Source organism: Gorilla gorilla, chromosome 9 (genome assembly GCF_029281585.2).
Source record: "Gorilla gorilla gorilla isolate KB3781 chromosome 9, NHGRI_mGorGor1-v2.1_pri, whole genome shotgun sequence".
Taxonomy (NCBI): Eukaryota; Metazoa; Chordata; class Mammalia; order Primates; family Hominidae; genus Gorilla; species Gorilla gorilla.
The window spans coordinates 69,723,427-69,745,759 of NC_073233.2; the positions used below are offsets into that span (position 1 = coordinate 69,723,427).

The 22,333-nt window shown below is 56.6% G+C and overlaps 1 protein-coding gene across 2 annotated transcripts; it reads right to left on the reverse strand.

Annotated features, from left to right (window-relative positions):
* Positions 1-555: 555 nt before the first annotated feature.
* FADS3 (fatty acid desaturase 3) lies at positions 556-19,339 on the reverse strand. 2 transcript variants are annotated; one of them, XM_055354285.2, is made up of 12 exons: positions 18,903-19,339; positions 7,060-7,170; positions 6,338-6,535; positions 5,779-5,880; positions 5,543-5,665; positions 5,198-5,258; positions 4,552-4,628; positions 3,907-4,004; positions 3,401-3,497; positions 3,143-3,222; positions 2,883-3,008; positions 556-895 (listed from the first exon to the last, which is right to left on the reverse strand). In XM_055354285.2, exons 1-12 carry the CDS (start codon positions 19,251-19,253, stop codon positions 844-846), a joined length of 1,476 nt encoding a protein of 491 aa, XP_055210260.2. In that variant the 5' UTR covers positions 19,254-19,339; the 3' UTR covers positions 556-843. The 2 variants fall into 2 exon arrangements, with proteins under 2 accessions (XP_055210260.2, XP_004051372.1); XM_004051324.4 differs by lacking the exon at positions 18,903-19,339 and adding an exon at positions 18,213-18,648.
* Between the last annotated feature and the right edge of the window lie 2,994 nt (positions 19,340-22,333).

Sequence of the window (22,333 nt, forward strand, 5' to 3'; positions counted from 1 at the left end):
ATTCACTGCAGTAACTACAGACAAGCACCTGGTCCCAGGTGGGCTTGAGGGAGATCGACGTTGCCTCCTTGGGCCACCAGGCACAGGCTGCACCACCACCACTGGTGTGATGCCAGGTGTGGTGCTAAGATCAGCAGGTGGCCCGCTGCGCGGGGCCCTTTCAGGCCTCCCATCATGGAGGGCTGTGGGAGGCCAGTGCAGGTCGAGAGGCACAACCGTCTTTCCCAGTCCATGTCCAGAAGCGTCCGCAGACATGGCCCCCAGCCCTGGGTCCTCATCTGCTGGGCCCGCTCATCCCACCATGCAGAAGCGTCAAGTGACTTGAAGCCCAGCATGAACAGGAAGTGAATAGGCCCTCGGGCAGGTCTGAGTCCATGCATCCCCGGGCTCCCAGGCCCAGGGCATCTAGAGCTGAAGGGAGCTCCTTAGCACTCCCCATCAACCCCGCCGCCGGCCCCAACACACACATTGATGGCCGAGGGCCTGAATGCTGTTGGGGAGTCTGGGCAGACCCCAGCTTCAAAACTCATGCAAATTCACCACTCCACTCCATAATACATCTGAATGTATTTTAATATAAAAATAACAGCTTTCCCCCAATTCTTGCTCTAGGAAAATGTGCTATGCTCACCTTCCCTCTACCCCTGTCCCATTAGGCCCAGAGCCAAGGCCGTAGGGCTGCTGAATACACATGTGAGGGGGCCGAGGGGAAGACAACAGTACCAGGAGGGCAGGCAGGGCACCCCCAGGCTGGCCAGTGGAGGGGTGGGGGTATCGATCCCGCCGGGGGCTGGCTTGGTTGCTGGTGCCCTGAGCCCTTCTCTGCCCGCCTGGGTGTTGCCTTCACTGATGGAGGTAGGCGTCCAGCCAGATGTCACCAGACTTCTTCAGGGACCTGGGAGGTGGGGGTGGCAGTGGGGGTGGGTGTTAGGAGCTCAGTTGCAAGATCCTAACACCCCTGTATCCCCCATGGTAAGTGTGAGCAGAGATCCCCATTCCCTGTGGGTTCCCTTCCCTGGGGGCAGGCAGCGATGCGGGCTGGAGGGTGGGTTGGGAGAACAGCTGAATGCTCATTCTCTGGAATGGAATCTAGACCGGGGTGACGGGTGTGGGGTAGGGGAGCTGGAGGGCAGCCAAGGCCAAGTCCATGCATGAGCCTGGGTGGGCCTGTCCCTCCTGCACCCAGTTCTCCATTGCTGCCTCCTGCTGGGCGCTGCAACCCAAGGACAGAGAGGACGTGGAACCTGCCCACCCGATCTTGGGCCTGATATTGGGCAGCGGAGCCAGAAATGTCAACAATCTGCTAGGAAGCCCTGTGCCAGGCGCTCTAAAGGGCTGTGCCAAATGGCAGGGGCTCAGAGCATCAGGCTGGGAGACATCATGAAGGAGAAGTGGGCATCTGAACACCAGCATAGGAAGGAAGGGCAACCAAGTAAGGGGAACAGCATGTACAAAGGCGCAGAGGTATAAGACCTGGAATCTGGCCTCTGTTCCCCACCTCCAAGGTGACCACAAGGGCTGAGCCCCATCACCCCTCGCCTGGATGGCTGCAGTGTCCTCTGCTCTCCTTTTCCACTTCGACTCCTGCCCGCCAGTCATTCCCAGTAGGGGCAGCTTTCCAAGATGCAAGCCGGGCGTGTCCCTTCTCTGAGTGCCTGCATGCCTGCCTCGGCTATCTATGCCATGAGCTTGGCATTCAGGGTCAAGTGCCCTCTGCCTGAACGCTCTTCGCCAGATGTCCCTGTGGCGAGACCTCTCCCCTCCTCCCTGTCCCTGCTCACACGTCAGCCTGTCAATACTGCCCACCCTACCAGCTATTTAAAAACTGCCACCCCTGCCTGGCAGCCCCCCTCCCCTCCCCTGTCCCCACCCTGAGGGGCTTTTCATTGTTCTTTTGCCCATCTTCTGTAATGTACTTATTTGTTATTTTAATTGCTTGCTGTTTCCTTTGCTAGAAGGAACATCAGCTCCAAGAGGGCAGGAAGCTCTCTAGAGCCTGCATTGCTACAAGGGCAATGCCATCTTCAAGCAAAACTGTCTGATGACCGATGCTTGACCCTGAATGCCAAGCTCATGGCATAGATAACCTCCTCTTGTAGACGCTTATCTAACCTCCAGTGGTCACCAGGTTCATAAGAACCACCTGCATGGGGTTCACCCTAAAAGCTTGCTATATAGAGCGTTCTTTCTAGAGGGCCTGTGAGGGGATGTCCCAACTCTTGGCTGCCTGAGACATGGTTTTTTTGTTTGTTTTTGAGAGAGTCTTGCTCTGTTGCCCAGGCTGGACTGCAGTGGCGCAATCTCAGCTCACTGCAACCTCCGCCCCTGCGAGTTCAAGTGATTCTCCTCCCTCAGCCTCCCAAGTAGCTGGGATTATGGGCACCTGCCACCACACCCAGCTAATTTTTGTTTTTTTTTTGTTTTTTTTTTTTTTTTTTTTTTTTAGTAGAGACGGGGTTTCACCATGTTGGCCAGGCTGGTCTCGAACTCCTGACCTCAAGTGATCCACCGACCTCAGTCTCCCCAAGTGCTGGAATTACAGGCGTGAGCCACCGCACCCGGCCCTGAGACATGCCTTCTGTTTATGAGTCCCTGTTAAGTGTTTCCTTCTGAGAAACTGGATCTGTTAGCTTCTTTCTCTCAGCCTTTGGGGGTAGGTTTGCATAGACCTGCTCACCGCAGGCACTGCTGTTTGTGAGTCTGCAGTAGGTGCTCCAGAAATTCTCACTGTGTGCGTGAAGGCTGGGGAAGGGAGGAAGGGCATGGGACGTGGACAGAAAGGCTCAGGGACCCCGGGGGCTCAGCATGAGGCTGACCTGGACAAGGGCAGGCATAGGCCCTGGGGAAGCCACCAGAGCAGAGGGGCCGGGCTGCAGCCTCACCTGACGATGTCCACCAGTGCAGTGAGGAAGGGCTTCACTTCGTAGCTGAGGCCGTGCTTGGCACACAGCGACTTGACCAGCGGGGCCACCCGGCTGTAGTTGTGTCTCGGCATCCTGGGGAAGAGGCTGGGGGTGGGGAGCGTATGCTGGCACCTGAAGTGGGAGACTCCAGAGAGAGGCCCCACCCACGGGTCCCCTCCCAGGATCCCCTCCCAGGACCCCCTCCCCACCTCCCACTGGCCACCAGCACCCACACTCACTGGTGCTCGATCTGGAAGTTGAGGTGCCCGCTGAACCAGTTGGTGAAAAGCGAGGGCTCCACGTTGCAGGTGGCTGCCAGCTGCCGGAAGCCGGCGGGACACACGTGAGGAGGCCCCTGCAGATCCCTGACCCCACGGCACCATCCCCCACCTGGCAGCCCCGTCAGGGCCTCATCCCTGCTTTGCCATCTGGCTCCTAGCTGGGACCCCCCACCCCACCCAGGATGGGCCCCACCCAGCCCCACCCCTGCTGCCCACCTGAGAGCTGACCCAGTCCCGGTGCTTCTCGTGGCCGATCTCCTTGGGGATGTGGTTCATCTGTGTGATCCACACGAACCAGTGGCTTTCCAGGACCCTGTGGGGAGGCTCGGGCACTGCCCTAGGTCCAGCTCACCACTTAGGCACCCTGAGTGGAGGCTGGAGAGCAGCTGTCCCCAAGTGGCCTTGACTTCCTTATCTGTACAATAGGATTGTGGCCATCGCCCCCTTGCCAGTGTTTAAAGAATCTGAATGGAGCAGTGTCCACTGTGAGGCTGAGCCCAGAGCAGCTCCGACACCCACCGGGCCACTTACAAGCCAGACCACGCTCCCTAAACCCACCGACCCTGGGCTCCTGCCACGCTTGTGTTTATGTGATTCTGCCAGCAAGCCAGGGAGGCAGTACCATTGGCCCCATTCTGCAGACGGGAAAAGGGAAACTCTGGTGGGGGGGTGCAGTGGGGTCACCTGTCACCTGTGTGTGACCTCGCCACTCCCTGCCATACCTGACAGCAACAAAGAAGAGCAGCACCCCAGGGACGCCGTAGAAGGGGAGGTAGGATAAGAAGAAGCGGGCATAGAAGCTGGCGGCCCAGAGCAAATCCTGCAGAGGAGGGCAGAGGCGATACCGAGAGGTCTCCAGGTGCCCGGAGGTCTGGAGGCCTGGTGGGTGGGAGGGGGACCTCAGGCATCCAATCCTTCTGCCTGATTTGCCTCAGAGCCCAGGACAGGCCACCACCCTCTCTGGTTTTCTCAGCTGAGTAAAGGAGCAGGGTCCTTGCCCTGCCAGCTCACGAGGCTGATTTTAGTGACGAAGGTGTCATGCAGGGTGTGTTGGGGAAGACCCTGCCAGGGACACAGATGCCTGGCAGAGTCGGCCCAGCAACTCCTCCTGGGAAGACACCCTCACCGAGAGAGACCCACACACCCCCCATTCCTCAACCCCCCCCCACGACACGTACAGTCACGGGCACACTCGCTCTCCTGCTGCGCGCACACATGTGAGCCACACTGTTGCACGCACACATGTGAGCCACACTGTTGCACGCACATGTGCACCCTGTTTGCCTTCATGGGCAGGTACTGTCCCCCGAGGCACCACCTCCTGCCACGGCAGCCGTATGCCCGGGGTCCTGGGCAACCCCACTCACCGCCCACTGCATGCACACCAGCATGTACGCCAGATTTTCCACTTCAAAGTTCACCAGGGTGAGCAGCGGTGGGCCGACTGCAAGAAGGGGCACAAGAGCGTTCAGGGAGTGGGGCTGGGCTGCCAAGGTGAGTGGGCAGCAGAGTGAGGGGCTCTGTTACTCCAGGAATGCCCCTGGGACGTTGGTGCTGGTCACATCCAGCTGAATGACCCCATATCACCCCCAACTCTGTGTCCAAGCCTCCCCAGGCTGCCCTTACCCCACCACCTCCCGCCACCCTTCACCGCAGGTCAGGGCCAGACTTGAGTCCTCACTCTGTCCACCCCAACAACTGCCCAAAGACTCTAGGGCTCCGGACCACTCTAGTGAGGGCAAGAAGAAATTCTACGTGGAGCTTGGGGAAGCTCCCAGCAGGGCTGTGATGGCCCGTGGCTGCAAGGTGTCCCAGGCACGGGAGACAGCTGGGGCAAAGGCATGCTGCTGGGAGAGTGTGTACAGACTGCAGAGGCTGGGAGGATGCCATGACCAGGGAGACTTGACAGGCGTGCCCCTGCCCCAGGAAGTGGCTGGGAGTGGTCCAGGACAGCAGGGAGGACAGTGCAGGCCCAGGCCCTCCCCCACCCCAGAAGGACAGATGGACACTCACTCAGGAAGAAGTACAGGTGCTGCTGGTTGTAGGGTAGGTATCTGCGTTTCTTCTTGCCATACTGTGGAGACAGGTGGCGGCTGGAGACAGCAGCTCTCCAGGCCACCTCCTTCTCCCGGGCAAGGTCACGGGGCTGGCTGGGGCCAAGGGTCAAAGGCAACTCTAGATTCTAGTGAGCGGGCTGGTCGTCCCCAGCAGGTTGGGAGGTGGGAAGGAAAGACACGGGGGCAGAGCTTGGCCCAGCCAGAGTGGAGGCTAGATCAGGGGCAGAGTGGGGACCCAGTGCATTAGCTCCCCCTCAGCTGCAGGCCCAGCCAGAGGGTGTCCACGTCCCTCCCCACCCACCTCGACGGATGACTCCCCCAGGAGGAAGACGGGCGCCACCGTCACGTCTGGGTCTTTGTGGAAGATGTTGGGCTTGGCATGGTGCTGGAAGTGGCGGAAGTTCCACCAGTGGGCAGAGAAGCCCTGTGGAGGAGGAGGGGGCTCTCAGGGAAGGCTGTGCCCCCAACTCTGTGCCCACACACTTGGGCAGACCCAGCGCCATCCAGCACCTGGCTGACCACCCATCCCACCCTCACCTTTAGCTGCCCCATCACAAACTTCTGGGCCACGTGGTTCCACCGGGACTTCTTGAAGATGGAGGCATGGCCCAGGTCATGCTGCAGACACCAGGACTGAGCCTGGGGAGAGAGGCAGGGTCAGAAGCTGTTGGGAAGGACGGAGCCCGCCAGGGCCTGAAGCCCCAGTGAATCCTTTCAGCTTGCAGGGTACCCCCGTGCTAATGCTCCATTTCAAGACCCTTGTGGGCCAGTGTCCTCTTTTTACAGATGAGAACTGAGTCCCAGGGAGGTGGAGGGGCTCGTAAGTGTCATGAAGCTGCAGGGCAGCAGCCTCTGGCTCAGTGGCCCTGTGCTTGATCGGGATCTGTTCAAGAAGGAACTTCTTGGCTCATCTGGAATGCAGCTTGACCCACAGACACGCCTGATGGGCCTGTTCACTCATTCATCCGTTTATTCATCCATTCATCCTTTCATAGGTCCATTCATTCATTTAGCAAATATGTTCACAATGCCCAGATGCATGGGGGCCCACGTCTGTTGGGCAGTTAAGGTGGCTGCAACGCAGAACTGGGGTCACCTGAGAGATGGCCAGGATGAAGGCGGCCAGGGCACTGGGCACCCAGCCAGGACCCAGGAGGTAGATGAGGAGCCAGGCCAGCACTTCCATGGCCAGGATGTGGCCCAGTAGGAAAGCAAAGAAGGTGGGACTGGCATCAAACAGCTTCATGTCCTCGGCTGCCTGGTGCAGGGCTCGGAAGTCCTCGACCAGCTGCGCCTGCCGTAGCAGAGGGGCCGATCAGCCAAGGAAGAAATTCCTCCTCACCCCCATTCTCCTGGAGCCCCAGCCGCTCCTCCCATCGCCAGGCCCAAGGGGTGTGGGCAAAGGGGAATGAAGTGACAGTACCCAGCCTGGGGTGTGAGCTGGAGCACTGGCTGGTGGTGAAGCCTCCTCTCCCTCCCAAAAGGTATGGGGTGGGTAAGATGCTACAGCCAGGAGAGAAATCAGTTCATCAAAATCCTCCTTTTGATGGGGACACTGGGCAACAACAGGGAGGGAGTTTGCCTCGGGATCCAAACGAGTGCCTGGCTAAACCAGATCTAGCCTGGACTTCTCAGGGCATCCCTACAGCTTCACCTTCAACTGCCTGCCCCCTGAGAGGGGAGGGCAGGCTCAGCCCTGGCTCTGCATCCCCTTGGGCGAATGCCGAGGGAGCTGCTCTTGGCCATGTGGCAATGTCTCCCAGCCCTCTAGCCATCCCCCTCCCTCAGGGGCTGAGCCTCCCCTAGGGCTCTGCTCACATTCAGGGGTCCATCCTGGCTGGGTTCTTCCGGAGCCAGCTCTCCAATCAACAGGGGCTGTAGGAACTTGCGCACAAAATTGAGATCTTGATGGAAGGCACGAAAGGCATCCTGAAGGAGAGCAGACAGTCAGGCGGACAGACAGACACAGCTGAGTAGCACAGTGGCAACCAGCAGAGACAGGCGGAAGGACTACGGATGGATGGGCAGAGCAGACGACAGGCGGACAGGAAGTCAGCCGGCTGATGAACAGTCAAAGACGTGGGACCAAGTGGGTCCGCCTTGCCCATGGGCCCTCCCTGGTCCTCCCAGGGCCCCAGGTTGTCCTGCTTTTCACCCATTGCCTGCTGTGCCCCATCCACTTCACCCAGCACAAGGGCCCCTCTCTGAACACGGTCAAACTTCTGCAGCTCTGGATTTACAGAAAGACCTCCCGGGAAGACTCTGATTTCTTGAACCACGAAAAAAGGTTCTGCTTTTCCAAAAAGCTTAAGTCATACAAGTTTCCACTGCATGTAGAATAAGATCTGGGTCACAAACACTTGATGTACCCCGTTTTTATAAACATAAGCAGTGGGTGAAGGGTAGGTGGGAAAACCTGGAACTGAGGACCACTGGGTCACGGGGTGGGGGGATCAGTCAAGGGCGACACACATTGAGTTCTTGGGGGTTTGCAAGGAAGACACTTGAACAGTTAAACTGATTTGACTTACAAAGCAGGAAGCAGGAGCAGAAAACATAATTTTTTTTTTTTTTTGAGACAGTCTTGCTCTGTTGCCCAGGCTGGCATGCAATGGCATGATCTCAGTTCATTGCAACCTCTACCTCCTGGGTTCAAGCAATTCTCCTGTCTCAGCCTCCAGAGTAGCTGGTCTCAAACTCCTAACCCCAGGTGGCCAAGCTGGTCTTTAACTCCTGACCTCAGTTGATCTGCCCACCTTGGCCTCCCAAAGTGCTGGAATTATAGGTGTGAGCCACCGCGCCCAGCCTAATTTTTTTTTTTTAAAGTAAATAAAATGGGCCAGGCATGGTGGCTCACATCTGTAATCCCAGCACTGTAAAAGGCCGAGGCATGAGGATTGCTTGAGGCCAGGAGTTCAAGACCAGCCTGGGCCACATAGTGAGACCTTGTCTCTATTTTTACAAAAAAGAAAACATAATAAATAAAATGAATAATCCAACATTCTCGCGATTCTGTGTAATAGCTGGAGTGGGGGTGGAGTACGATGCAGGAGAAGGAAGGAAGAGTAAAGAAAGGGGGTGAGAAGAAAAGACAGACCAGGAGAAAGATAAGGGCCAGGGAAAGAGACCAGCCAGGAAGTGGCCCAGAAGTAAAGTAAGCTTGAACTTCACACCTGGGCTCACTTAGCCTTCCGGGTCTGCCTGTGGTCTTGGTATTGTAATCGGCTCACTAATTGTTCACAGCTCTTGGACTGATTTTTTTTCCTTGTACTTTCAGAGGCTCTCTCTGAATGGGCTAGCCAGAGCCATACAGCAGCCTCGACTATAGAACCAGTAGCTGGGTGGTGTTGTCCCCATGGGTCTGGAGAAGGGAGGCCTCCCAGTTGCTAAAGGAAACACCTTTGAAGAAAGCTGACTGAGGACAGGGGCCTCCTATTGTCCTCTTGCTAATGAGCCTACCAGCTGGTGTGTCTTAAAACAGAAGTGACAGCAGGCCCTGAAGTCACTGCCAGGACATTCTGCTACCACCCTGGGGGAAGAAAGCCTTCAGGCCCCTCCAGCACCCACTAAGAGGTAACACCTACATGATCTACTAGGGGTTCCCTTGCCTGCTTTTATAGGCCCAGGGCAGCTTGGGGACTGGGGGGCTGGTAGGGTTCCCCTTCTGGAATAACCTGGGCTGACTTGGCTCACTCATTACAGAGGAGGGGGCTGTATAAGTGCAGATCTCACCCCCTCTGGACATGAATCTTGAAGGAGGGGCAGCAAAACTGGTAGAAAAAGGGGCAGAGGGAAGGCTGGGGGTCCCCAGGAAGCTGTCTGGGCCCCCGGCTACCTGCAGAGCTGGGGCTGGTGTACAGGGGAGCTGGGAGGGAAGCAGACTCTTGGGGCTGTACTGACCCCACTGGGTGCCTTTTTTTTTTTTTTTTTTTTGAGACAGGGTCTTGCTGTATCGCCCAGGCTAGAGTGCAGTGGTGCAATCATGGCTCACTGCAGCCTCAACCTCCCGGGCTCAGGTGATCCTCCCACCTCAGCCTCTCTCATAGCTGTTAGTACAGGTGTGCACCACCATGCCCGGCTAATTTTTTATTTTTATTTTTTGTAGAGATGAGGTTTGCCATGTTGCCCAGCTGGTCTTAAACTCCTGGGCTCAAGCAATCCACCCACCTCAGCCTCCCAAAGTGCTGGAATTACAGGAATGAGCCACCATGCCCAGCCCAGAAAAACACTGAAAAATTTTTTTGAGACAGGGCCTCGCTCTGTCACCAGGCTGGAGTGCAGTGACGCAATCACAGCTCACTGCAGCCTTGAAATCCTGGTCGTAAGTGATCCTCCCACCTCAGCCTCCCCAGCAGCTAGGACTACAGGCACATGCCACCATGTCTCATTAACTTTTGAATTTTTTTGTAGAGTCAAGGTCTTACTATGTTGCCTAGGCATGTCTTAAACGCCTGACTTCAAGCGATCCTCCCACCTTAGCCTCCCAAAGTGTTGAGAGTACAGGTGTGAGCCACACCTGGCCTCCAATTTTTTTATTTATTTTTTATTTTTTGAGACAGAGTCTTGCTCTGTCGCCCAGACTGGGGTGCAGTGGCATGATCTCGGCTTACTGCAACCTCCACCTCCCAGGTTCAAGAGATTCTTGTGCCTTAGCCTACTGAGTAGGTGGGATTAGAGGTGCAAGCCACCACACCAGGCTAATTTTTGTATATTTTGTAGAGTCGGGGTTTCACCATATTGCCCAGGCTGGTGTTGAACTCCTGAGCTCAAGCAATCCTCCCGCCTTGGCCTCCCAAAGTGTTGGGATTACAGGCATAAGCCACCACGCCCAGCCAATTTTTTAAAAACTGTAGTAAAATATATATGAAATTTACCATTGTAAGCATTTTTAGGTGTCCAGCTCAGTGGTATTAAGTGCACGCACAGTGTTGTCCAACCATCACCATCATCCAGCTCCAGAACCTTTTCACCTTCCCCAACTGAAACTCTGTCCCCATTAAACACTAATTCTCCATTCTCTCTTCCCCCTGCCCCTGGCAACCACCATGCTACCTTCTGTCCATACAGATCTGCCTCCTCCAGAAACCTCATCTGGGAGAAATCACATGTTTGTTCCTTTGCCTCTGGCTTGTTTCACTCAGCACAATGTCCTTAAGGTCCATCCATGTTGCAGCACATGTCAGGATGTCCTACCTTTTTAAGGCTGAGCCAGTGTGATGGTGAGTCCCTCTTTCTCCTTTGAAACTCCCCAGACACACAAGCACATGCAGACACACCCACCAGCCCACACCAGCAGGCATCACTCAGACACTCAGAAACATGCCCACAATCACGGCCCACACGAACACTCAGCCAAACACAGCCTTGCACACATGGTACGCAAAGATGCAGCCGGCACGCACAGACGCACCCGGCACAACGTGCAAGCTGTGGCTGCGGCCCCAGAATCTCCTCCCTCCCAGCCCTTCCCTCTATCACCCCATGTCAGTTCTGGGGCCACCTTATTAAGCTGAGGATCTTGGGTCCAGATTGGTCTCCTTACCTCCTTTCCCGTTGGTCCTGATTCACCCAGGCCAGCCCTGTCGAGGCACTGACAGGGGAGGACAGAACCAAGCCTGCCCAAGGGCCTTCAAGCCAGATCTACCCCTTGCAATGATAAGGGGAAGTGTGAGCCCCCTCAGGGCTGTGTCAGAGAACCCCAAAGCCATTGACAGGGCTCCAGCTGGGGAAGGGACAGGTGGGGCTGTGACAGTTCCCTGGGAAGCAGGCTGGGCTCTCAGAGCTGGGTGGGCACCCTGGGGCTGTGCTTCTCATGCTGTCAGGGAGTGCGAGTAGGGCAGGGGCCTGGACTCAGGCCGAAACCTGACACACCAGCAAACAGCCTTCTCTGGAACTGGCTGAGGTCATGTGACCTGGTCCTCTGTGGGCCTCTCCTTAAGGATGGGGGTGCCAGGCAGAAGCTAAGACTCAGAGAGGTTAAGCTACTTCTTCAAGGTCACACAGTTCCATTTGACTGAGGTTAGATCAGAGTCCAGGTCTCTTCTCACTCATAAGTGAGAGCTGAACAATGAGAACACATGGACACAGGGAAGGGAACATCACACACCGGGGCCTACTGGGCGGGTGAGGGGCAAGGGGAGGGAGAGCATTAGGACAAATGCCTAATGTATATGGAGCTTAAAACCTAGATGAGGGGTTGATGGGTGCAGCAAACCACCATGGCACATGTATACCTATGTAACAAACCTGCACATTCTGCACGTTTCCCGGAACTTAAAGTGAAAAAAACAAAAACAAAAGCGAAAAACTGTGCTTGTCGCCACTACTGGAACAGAGGGGAAGCAGCAGTTCTCCTAGGTGGGGTGCGGGGGTCCTTGCCATGAGGCCAGTCACTATCTCAAGAAGCCAAGGGCCCAGCTGCTGGGAGCCTGGGCTGGGGGGCAGGAGGGCGGTTCTTGGACCTCATCAGTGGAGCCTCAGGGAACTGTGGGAGGTCCCACCTTCACACACCCTAAGTGCACCCAGGAACATCCACCCAGGAGTATGTGCACCAAGCCCTGTCCCCCCAACCCCCACATGCACCCAAGCAAGTGGAAAGGGGCACTCGAGGTCTCTCATCGGGTACCGGAGCAGAGCTGGGTGAAAGTGCTGGAATCAAAACGGCACCCCTAAACACAAGCTCCTGGAGGTAGCGACAGGCTCTGTTCACAGTGGCATCCTCAGAGGCCGGCACAGAGCAGCTGCTCAACAGCAGGTATGAACAAGTAGACAAGAGCCAACCCTCCACAGCCCCCAAAGCAGGGGCACGAACCATTTTGCTGGTGAGGAAATGAAGGCTCAGCGGGAAGGGACACCTGCCCAGGTCCCAGTTAGTAGTGGCAGAGCTGGGATTCGAACCCGGGCCCATCTTCTGTGATGTTCATGCTCTCTCAGGATACAGAGACAGCTCAGCCTGGCCTTGGTCCCTGGAAGCCTAGAGTGGCTCAGTTGGCCCCAAGATCCCACGCCCTGCCCCAGCCCCACCATGAATCCCACACAGCAGCTGGTCGGGGGGTGTCCCAGAGCCAGCCTGCCCAGGATGGAACCTGAGCTGCTATCCAGGAGCCAGGGAGCCCCAGACAAGACCACACCCATCTCTCATCAGTATTTCTCATCAGTAAACTGGGAGCCACAAATCCCCATCTCACAAGGCTGCTGGGAGGATGCAGTCGGTGGCGCTAAAGCACTTAGAAGGGGCCTGGCGGTTGGCAAGAGCTCCACAGCCCAGCTCTTTCTGAGCCCTGCAGCCCTGATGAGCCTCCTCCTGAGAGTCCACTTAGAGGTAAGTGCCTGCAGGAGGGGCCTACAGGTGTCAGGGAAGAGAGTGGAGAAGCTGCTTCTCTGCCTGCCTGTTAAGTCCTGGCCAAACCTGAGGCTGGGAGAGAGGAGAGGCTGGCAGCCTCCTTCCACCCCAGAGACACAGCAGGGCAGGGAGGGATTTTTGGTCACTCCCTAGAAGAATCGAGAATGTGCCAGATCAGTCAGGAAGTGGGTGAAGCAGGGAGGGTGGCAGGGCTGCTGAGGGCTCAGGTGGTCGGGGTCTGTCCTCGCTGCCTTCTCATGCCTTTGTAGGATGTTGGGGTGACAGGGCTATGCCTCAGAGGACACCCCCAGGACATTCCTGCCTCTCTCCTCTCCCAGGTGGGTGGGTACAGCAGGAGCATGCCCAGCACACCATGCTCTGTCCCATCCTCTCCCTGGCGCCCGTCAGAGGAGGCCAGTGGGGAAGCACTATCAGTATCCCATTTTACAGATGAGGAAACTGAGGCCCAAAGAGGTCCCAAAGAAACACAGCTCTAAACATGGGACATCCAAATTTGGCCTGTGTAGTGGAGCCCAAGTCGAAGGCAGACACCCCCAAAAAGCTACCCCTGTCCCCCAGCACCCCTCAATGTCCTGGTGAAGGGTGGGCACATATGTGAGGGCTCCTGCAGCCAGGACGCTTGGCCTCACAAGTGTCCATGACCCCACAGTAGCCCCAAAGCAGCTATACCCTCTGGCTCCTGGTCCTCTCTCCACCACTGACCTCTGGCTCCACTACTGGAGCCTGGCTGTTTCATCAGAAGCCCGCAGGAAGAGACCGGGAGGGATGCCCAGGGGCAGTATCCTGCTGACGCCAGACAATCCCAACTCTTCCCACAAGGAAGGAGCAAGGCACTGTAGCCCCTCTGGGGGAGGGGCCTGGGTGGGCAGTGGCCTTGCAGAAAATGCCTGCGGGGAGCCCAGAGCAGTCACACTTCATGGGAGTGGCCATTAGGGGACTTTCAAGGCAGTCAATGTGGTAGGAGGGAGTGGAGTGGCTCTGGAGCCACCCCCCCACCAACTCCCGTGGCCTCAGATCTGCCTAGTTCTAGTCCTGCCCCTCCCCAGCTCCCACCCAGACACAAACCCCACCCTCGACGCCCAAGTACGAAGGCCCTACCCTTCCTTCAAGGGTCCTGAGAGGGTTCCATTACACCCCCCAGTTTCAAACTCAGTCTCCTCATCTACAAAACGGGCTAACAATAGGACTTACCTCATAAAGTTGTTAGGCAAATTCAATCAGTTACCACATCTAAACCCCTCAGAACAGTGCCTAGTCAATAACTGTTGGCTGCAATTACTATGAAGCAGCCTCTGCTGCAGCACTGGCCACTACCTCCTCCAGCTCAGGCCAGGCTCAGAGAACCACCTAGAAGGAGGGTCCTAAGGCAGAGGGCTCAGGGGGTCTGCTGGAACTTGGATTTTCCCACAGTTGTTAGGGCTTCAGCCAAAAGGGCACCAGGGGCTGCTGGGAAACCCCTCATCCGCCCTGAGTTGCTGTGGGCAATGCATTCACCACACCCATGAATAGAGCTTTGTTGCCCATGGTAACCAGGCACCCAGGTGCCCAGCACCACCCTCATAGTGTGCCCAGGACAAAAGCATTCTCATCCTCATCACACTAATGGGGAAACTGAGACCCAGAAGTGAAAGGATGTGTCCAAGATCATAGAGCGAGGCCAGGCTGGCTCCCTCTCTAAAGACAACATGAAGCTAAATCTAATGTCTAATGGCTTTCACTGGACCAGTGTGCCTGTGTCCACAGCCTCTCCTGCTCTCTGCCCTGGCCACACTCTACCTCTTCTGAGTGGCCTCCCCTGGGGGAGGGCAGGTCTCCATCCTCCCTTCTCTTACCCTTCTGGAAGGCTCTGCCTTCGCTCTCTCCATTAAGGATCCTTTTAAATGTCCATCAGACTCCCCAGGCTTCCCTGCTGTGCTCTCTGGGGCTCCCCATCCTCTTTAAAATAAAGCCAAAGTCCTTCCGAGGACACAAACATCCAGCATGAGCCAGCCCGGCCGCCTCTAGACCTCACTGCCAGGCCCTCTCTCCACTGCTCTCTGCTGCAGCCATACTGTATTCCTGGAACACAGGACGCACGGTCCCACCTCTGAGCCTTTGCTCTAGCTGATCTCTCTGCTGTGAACTCATTCCCTGTAGAAGTTTTGCTCACAGCTACATCTTCAGAGGTGAGAACCATGCATGACACAGAGAAGATGCTCACTGATGGATTTAATGAGTCAAACATTGAAGAATGAATGAGTGCCGGAAATAAACAGGATAGGTGGCGGCATAGCATGCACTTAAGAACATGGCTGTGGATTCAAATCCCAGACCAATCACTGAATTTCAAGCCACTTTGCCTCTCTGAGCCTCTGTTTTCTCATCTGTCAAGTGGCAATAACAATAAATGGTACGTGCCTCATAGGGGCACCTTGAGGATTAAAAGAGAGGGTTTCAATAAATCAAGTACTGATTTCAAAACCGGGCACATAGTAGGCGCTCAGCACATGGCCCTTATAAACTTATGGCCAGCAGCGGCTGGGCCTCATCCCTCCCTGGCTGGCTCCACTAGTATCAGGCTGCCTATGACTCTCAGACAAACCTGGCCAAGGGCCCAGAGTACTCTCCCCAGGGCACCCGGCCTTGTGTCCCAAGATGGCCACAGGCTGACTTCATGGCACAGAAACTCTGGGAATTTCCTGGCAGGAAAGCTTCATTGCCTGGACTTGAGAACAGCTGATGGGCAGCTGGGGCTGGTGAGAGGTGACCGCTGGAACACATCCCTGGCAACTGGCTGCCCCACCTCCACCTGAGGCCACCGCCCGGGATGGGATGCCTGGGGCCTGGGCTCAACTACACAGGGCACTGGGCTGGCCCAACCCCTGGTCTACCCTGTGGGTTCATCATGGACAAAGACTGATTGCACCATCCCAGCAACCTCACAGTCCCTTTGGCCTGAATGGACCAAGTATTTCTGGCAACTCTAGTCCAGGCTGTGGGGCCTTGAGGGAGCTAAGAGACAGCCTAAAGTGTCCCCTTCCTACTTCAGATAGGACCGTAACCAAATAAGGTCACCCAGGAAAGGGGTAGCCGTGCAGGGCTGTCCCACCGTACGCTGCAGTTTGCAGGGCACGCTCACACTTAGGGGCCAGCAGCATTTACCGAACACAAACTACTACATGGCAGCCCTGGGCCATGGGCTTGAGAAGACACAGTCCTGCCCTCAGCCAGCTCACTGTCCGCCCCAGCTCTCCCCACTTTACAGATGAGTAAACTGGGGCACAGAGGAGTGACATGCCTGCTTCAAGGTCACTCAGCGCCTCCAACAGCAGAGCTGGGACCCAGCCCCAAGGAGCAGAGAGATGTTTTTTGTTTGTTTGTTTGAGACGGAGTTTCGCTCTTGTTGCCCAGGCTGGAGTGCGATGGCGCGATCTCGGCTCACCGGAACCTCCGTCTCCTGGGTTCAAGCGATTCTCCTGCCTCAGCCTCCCAAAGTGCTGGGATTACAGGCATGCGCCACCACGCCTGGCTAATTTTGTATTTTTTTAGAAGAGACAGGGTTTCTCCATGTTGGTCAGGCTGGTCTCAAACTCCCGACCTCAGGTGATCTGCCCACCTCAGCCTCCCAAAGTGCTAGGATTACAGGTGTGAGCCACCACGCTCGGCCTGAGATGTTTTTAAAACAGATATTATTGGCTGCGAATCAATGAGAAAACTGTGTGATGGAAGTCTCAGGATCCCAAGCTAAATGTTAAGTCAGTAATTCCACTTGGGAGGAACCCCAGCATGGGCCTGGCACCAGGCAGGAAACAGTGATGAAATAAAAGCTTTCTGTATCCCAGCCGGGCGTGGTGGCTCACGCCTGTAATCCCAGCACTTTGGGAGGCCGAGGTGGGTGGATCACGAGGTCAGGAGTTCCAGACCAGCTTGGCCAACATGGTGAAACCCCGTCTCTACTAAAAATACAATATGCCGGGCGTGGTGGCGCGTGCCCGTAATCCCAGCTACTCGGGAGGCTGAGGCAGGAGAATCACTTGAACCTGGGAGGCGGAGGTTGCAGTGAGCCAAGATGGCGCCATTGCACTCCAGTCTGGGTGACAGAGCAAGACTCTGTCTCCGGCGGTTGGTGGGGAGTAAAGTTTTCTGTATCCATACTGTCCTCTAGGTTACAAAAGACTAGAGCAGGCCGGGAGTGGTGGCTCATGCCTGTAATCCCAGAACTTTCGGAGGCTGAGGCAGGAGGAATGCTTGAACCCAGGACTTTGAGACCAGCCCGAGCAACATAGTGAGACCCTGTCTCTATTTTTAAACAAATAATAATAAATAAAATAGATACTTTTTTAAAAAAAGACCAGAGCAGGCATCCACAAGACTCCTTGAAGGGAGGCCAGGGCTCAGCCAGGCCTTTGGGGAGAAGCCGTGCCCCTCACCTCGCCATGCCCTGGCAGAAAGGCAGGCACACACACCACACTCACCCAGACATGCAAACACCTGCATGCTCAAATACTGCCCCCGGGCTGCTTCATCCCACGGCTGTGCTGTCCCCTCGGGCCAGCGTCTGGCGCCTGAACAGCCATGGACAAGGCGTTCTCTTTTTTTTTTTTAGAATTTCAGGAGGATTCTTATTCTCACTCCTCAGCTTCATGGGGTGGAAGGGGAAAAGAGGGGCTTTCTTCCTCAAAGAATCCAGTGAAGATTGTCCAACATGCTGGAGATGGCAATCGGCAGAGAGCAGGTGGCCCTGGCAAGAGGGACGCCGACAGTCCTGGGACTGGACAGAACCTCCGCTGCTGCCCAAAGAGCCAGCATTCAGGATTCATGTCCTCGGGTCTTGAAGACCTTCCTGATACCCAGTGTGGCCAACCTAGAAATTTGGAGGGTCAAGGACAGGGCATCGTGGCCCCAACCCCTATTATGCAGGTGGGTAACTAAGGAAAAGGGGCTGGTCGGGCTGCTCCACCACTGGACTCCAGCCAGACAGTACCCTGGGGCCAGGCTACATCCCTCCCTGTCTAGACAGGGGCTGGGATTGGGAAGTTGGGGTCCCCAGGGGCCAGCCTGTTCCTGGGGTGACTGTGCTTCCAGGAGAGGCCCACCCAGCCTGGCTGGCAAAGCCCTCCCACGTGCAGCTGCTAGCCCGGAGAGGTGAGTCACTGTCCCTGAGCCCTTTACAGAAGCTCTTGGGAAAGCCACAGACCTCAGGCCGGCCCAGCCCCCAGCCTCTAATGGCATGTCCTTACCGGCCCCTGGGGACCCTGCCCTGCCCTACCCCTAGCACTCAGCAAGCACCCAGCATGGGGACCCAGAACTGAAACAGGGACCTGGGAGCAACAGGGCAGCCCCTCACCCAGGGCAGGCTCTGCAGCATGACACACCCACCTCTGAGGCCCCCTCCTCCCCCGCAGACCTGTTCCGTGGACAGCTGCGGGTCCTCCACGCAGGGAACTGCCCTCCCTACCCCACATCTGGCCCTGGCTAGTCCACCCCAACTCTGGGTCCCGGCGTGGAGGTCAAAGGTCAGCGAGGGGAGGGAGGATGCTAAGGCCCCACAGGTGGAGCGGGACATCACGCCCACGACCGAGCTCCAGGCTCCACCCGCCGGTGGGTGGCTTCCTTACGGCTTCCTTACCGTGGCGTCCTCAGCGCCGTGGTGGCCGATGAGGCGGCTGCCCCCTGGGTGCCGCTGTGCCCAGCGGCTGATGTCGTAGACGCGGCGCTCGATGACCAGCCACTTGTCGCCGGGCTGGTCGTGCGCGCGGATCTGCTCCCAGCAGAAGGTGGGCAGCGGCGCCCCCGGCTGCGCGGGTCCCTCCCGCGGTCCCGGCTCCCCGACGCCGCCCATGCTGCACGCACGAGTCCTGGGGATCCCAGGCGGTGGCCGAGGTCCGAGCAAGACCCCGAGGGAAGCGAAGAGCGCTCCCGGGCGCCGCCTCCGCCGCCGCCCGCTGCTCCGGCCCCGCCCTGCCGCCGCGGCCGCCGTACGAGCGAGCGTGCGCCTCCCGGCTCGCGGCGCAGGGAACTCCCCGCCTTATAACCGCGCGGACGGCGCCCGCCTCGCCTCGCCTGCCCCCCCGCCCCCGGCCAGGCCCCGGCCCCCAAGGCTGGCTGACCCCCCGCGTCTGCTCCAATCCAGGCGCGGGGCCTCGGTCTCCATTGGCCGCCAGGGAGGGCGGCGTCGAGGCGGCCCGCCCCTCCCGGGAGGACAGCGGCCGCCACCCAGCCCTGCCCCGGGGCACCGTCCCACCCCCTTTCCCCGGGCTGCCGGCTTCCAGGCTCTTGACTCCGCCCGGAGCGCCGGGCCTGGGGACACAACACGCACCTGTTGGGCGTCCCGCAGCGCCTCGCCACGCCCTCGGAGACCGGAGGCGGAGTCCCGGTCTGTGAGCAGCGGGGCATGGGGGGCTTCCAGCCGCGCGTCCTGCAACGTCAAATCCAGTGCGCCCAGAGGGGGGACGCTGTCTCGGGGTGCCTGTGAACAGCCTTCAAACCATGGGCCCCAATCTCTGCGGGGCCCCCACCGCCGCTGCAGCTCTCGCGGAGCCCTCTGCTGGGGGCGGGTGGCCTCCCCTCCGCCCTCGGCGCTGCAGGGCTGGGGATGCCCAGAGGTGGCCAAGGGGGAGGTAGGGGAGCAGGAGGGCACTGGCGCGTGGAGGCGGGCGCTGCCATCCATGGGCTGAGGACACCTGTGCTTGTTACTGCTTCCCCACCCCTCTTTTTTGTTTTGAGACAGGGGTCTCACTCTGTCGCCCAGGCTGCAGTGTAGTGGCATGATGTCGGCTCACTGCAGCCTCAACATCCTAAGCTCAGGAGATACCCCCACCTCGGTCTCGGGAGTCTCCAGCTGGGACTACAGGCGTGCCCCATCATACCCGGCTAATTTTTGGTGTTATTTTATTTTTGTAGAAATGGGGCCTTGCCATGTTGCCCAGGCTGGTCTCAAACTCCTGGACTCAAGTGACCCTCCCGCCTCCCAAAATGCTGGGATTACAGGCATGAGCCACTGCACCCGGGTCCCATCCGCTTTTTTTAATTTAAATACATTCAAGTCCTTTTGAAGGTGTAGGTAACTCCCCTAATTGCTTCGGATTTCTTTGTGATAAATATACCTGTTCCTAAAAGTTAAGCGTTCACAGCAGCAAGGAATTCAAATCAGGCTAAGGTTACTTCCAGAGCACTGGTCGTCAATCTTCCATCAGAACCACCTGAAAGGCTTCCATCAGAACCACCCAGGAGGGTTATTCGGTGGGTCTGGTGTGGAGGCAGAGACTTACATGGCCAGTTCACAGGTGATGCTGACCAGCTGGTTGGGGAAATGCACTTAGAAAACCCTAAGTATATTTCTCTGATATGCTAATATTTTGTCTTGGTCTAAAGAGGACCAGGATCCCCAGAAGGGCAGAGGGGGCGAGTTCTCCCTGGTACCAGGAGCTCCTGCCTTTGCTTGTCAGGACATCCAGCAAGGCCCATGATGTCATCAGGCACCGGGGCTGCCTGGGCCCTCTCCACTGAGGCACCCACTGACCATATCCTGGAACCCCAACCTGGCACATGTGTGTGGGGGTGCAAGAGCATGGCTGGTGGCCCTGGCCCAAGGGGGCTGCAGGCACCCCTACCCCCCACCATGTTCACACAGCACAGGAATGGAGAAGGCAGACTCTTGAAGGAATGCATCCCCTGCACCAAAATCCAGCCCATCCACTGAGGGCATGGACCTGGCCCTGGCCCCACCTTCAGCAGCCCTGAGTGGTCAGATGTGGCCATCCTAGGGGCGTCTTCCTTGGGGCCAGCCCTGGCCTGGTCTCAGCCCTTGTGTGTGAGGTGGTTGGGGGTTGTGATAGGTTAGAACCTCCACTTTCCCCAGCTGCCCCCAGAAGAGATGGGGAAGATGAAGGGGGGGCCACAGAATCATGCAAGAGCTGTGAGTGAGGGCAGGGACCACAGCCCTATTGGCCAAGTCCTCCTCGAAGGGATCACTGTGGAGGCCAGGCGGAGCTCCTCAGAATGCTCCTCAGGAAAGAGGGGCTGCACACAAATGGCCAACACACGCACGAAAAGGTGCTCAGCATTGCTAATCATCAGAGAGCTGCAAATGAAACCACAATGAAATACCGCCTCACACTTGTTAGGAGGGCTCCTATAAAAAAGAAAAAGGCCTGGAATCCCACCACTTTGGGAGGCCGAGGCAGGAGGATTGCTTGAGCCCTGGAGTTCAAGACCAGCCTCGGCAACATAGCAGGAACCCCGTCTTTAATAAATAAATACATAAATGAAAAAATCATGCCAGGCATGGTGGTTCACGCCTGTAATCCCAGCACTTTGGGAGGATCTCTTGAGCCTAGGGGTTCGAGACCAGCCTGGGCAACATGACAAAACCCTATTTCTCCAAAAAAAAAAAAAAAAAACAAAAAAAAACTAGCAGGGCGTGGTGGTGCGTGCGCCTGTAGTCCCAGCTACTTAGGAGGCTGAGGTAGGAGGATTGCTTGAGCCTGGGAAGCAGAGGTTGTAGTGCCCCAAGATCATGCCATTGTACTCCAGCCTGGGCTACAGAGGGAGACCTGGTCTCAAAAAATCAAATCACACGTGTTGGCAATGATGCAGAACCCTTGTGCATTGTGGGTAAGAATGTGAAGTGCTATAGCCAACTATAGAAAAGAGTATGAAAATGGCTTTAAAATGCCTATGATTCAGCAATTCCACTTCTGGGCACATACCCAAAAGAACCGAAAGCAGAGTCTTGAGGAGATATTTGTACATCTATTTTCTTAGCAGCATTATTCACAATGGCCAAGAGGTCATTGTGAGGCAGCACAACTGTCCATCCACAGACGCTGGATAAACAAAATGTGGTCAGGCCAGGCGCGGTGGCTCACGCCTGTAATCCCAGCACTTTGGGAGGCTGAGGCGGGCGGATCACCTGAGGTCAGGAGTTTGAGACCATCATGGCCAACATGGAGAAACCCTGTCTCTACTAAAAATACAAAAATTAGCCAGGCATGGTGGCGCATGCCTGTAATCCCAGCTACTCAGGAGGCTGAGGCAGGAGAAAGGCTTGAACCCAGGAGGTGGAGGTTGCGGTGAGCCGAGATCGCGCCATTGCACTCCAGCCTGGAGTAATAATTAATTATAATAAAATTAAAAATAAAAAATAAAACGTGGTCTATGCATACAATGGAATATTATTCAGTCTTAAAAAGGAAGGAAATCCTGTCACACACTACAACAGATGGACACTGAGGACATGAAGTGAAAGAAGCCAGTAATGAGAGGACAAATACTGCATCATCCACTTAAATGAGGGCCCTCGTGCAGTGAAATTCATAGAAAGTAGAATGGGGGTTGCCTCGGGCTGGGAGGAGGTGGAAATAGAGGGTTGATTAATGGGTACAGAGTCTCAGTTTTGTGGAATGAAAATGTTCTGGAGATGTTTCAGAGCACTGTAAATGGACTTAGCACTACTGAACTATACACTTAAAAATGGTTAAGGGAGGGCCAGGCACAGTGGCTCACACCTGTAATCCCAGCACTGTGGGAGGCTGAGGCGGGCGGATCACTTGAGGTCAGGAGTTCAAGACCAGCCTGGCCAACATGGTGAAACCCCGTCTCTACTGAAAAAATAAAAAAAAAAATATTCACACACAAAAAATTAGCTGGGCATAGTGGCTCATGCCTGTAGACCCAGCTACTTGAGAGGCTGGGGCAGGAGAATCGCTTGAACCTGGGAGGTGGAGATTGCAGTAAGCCTAGATTGCG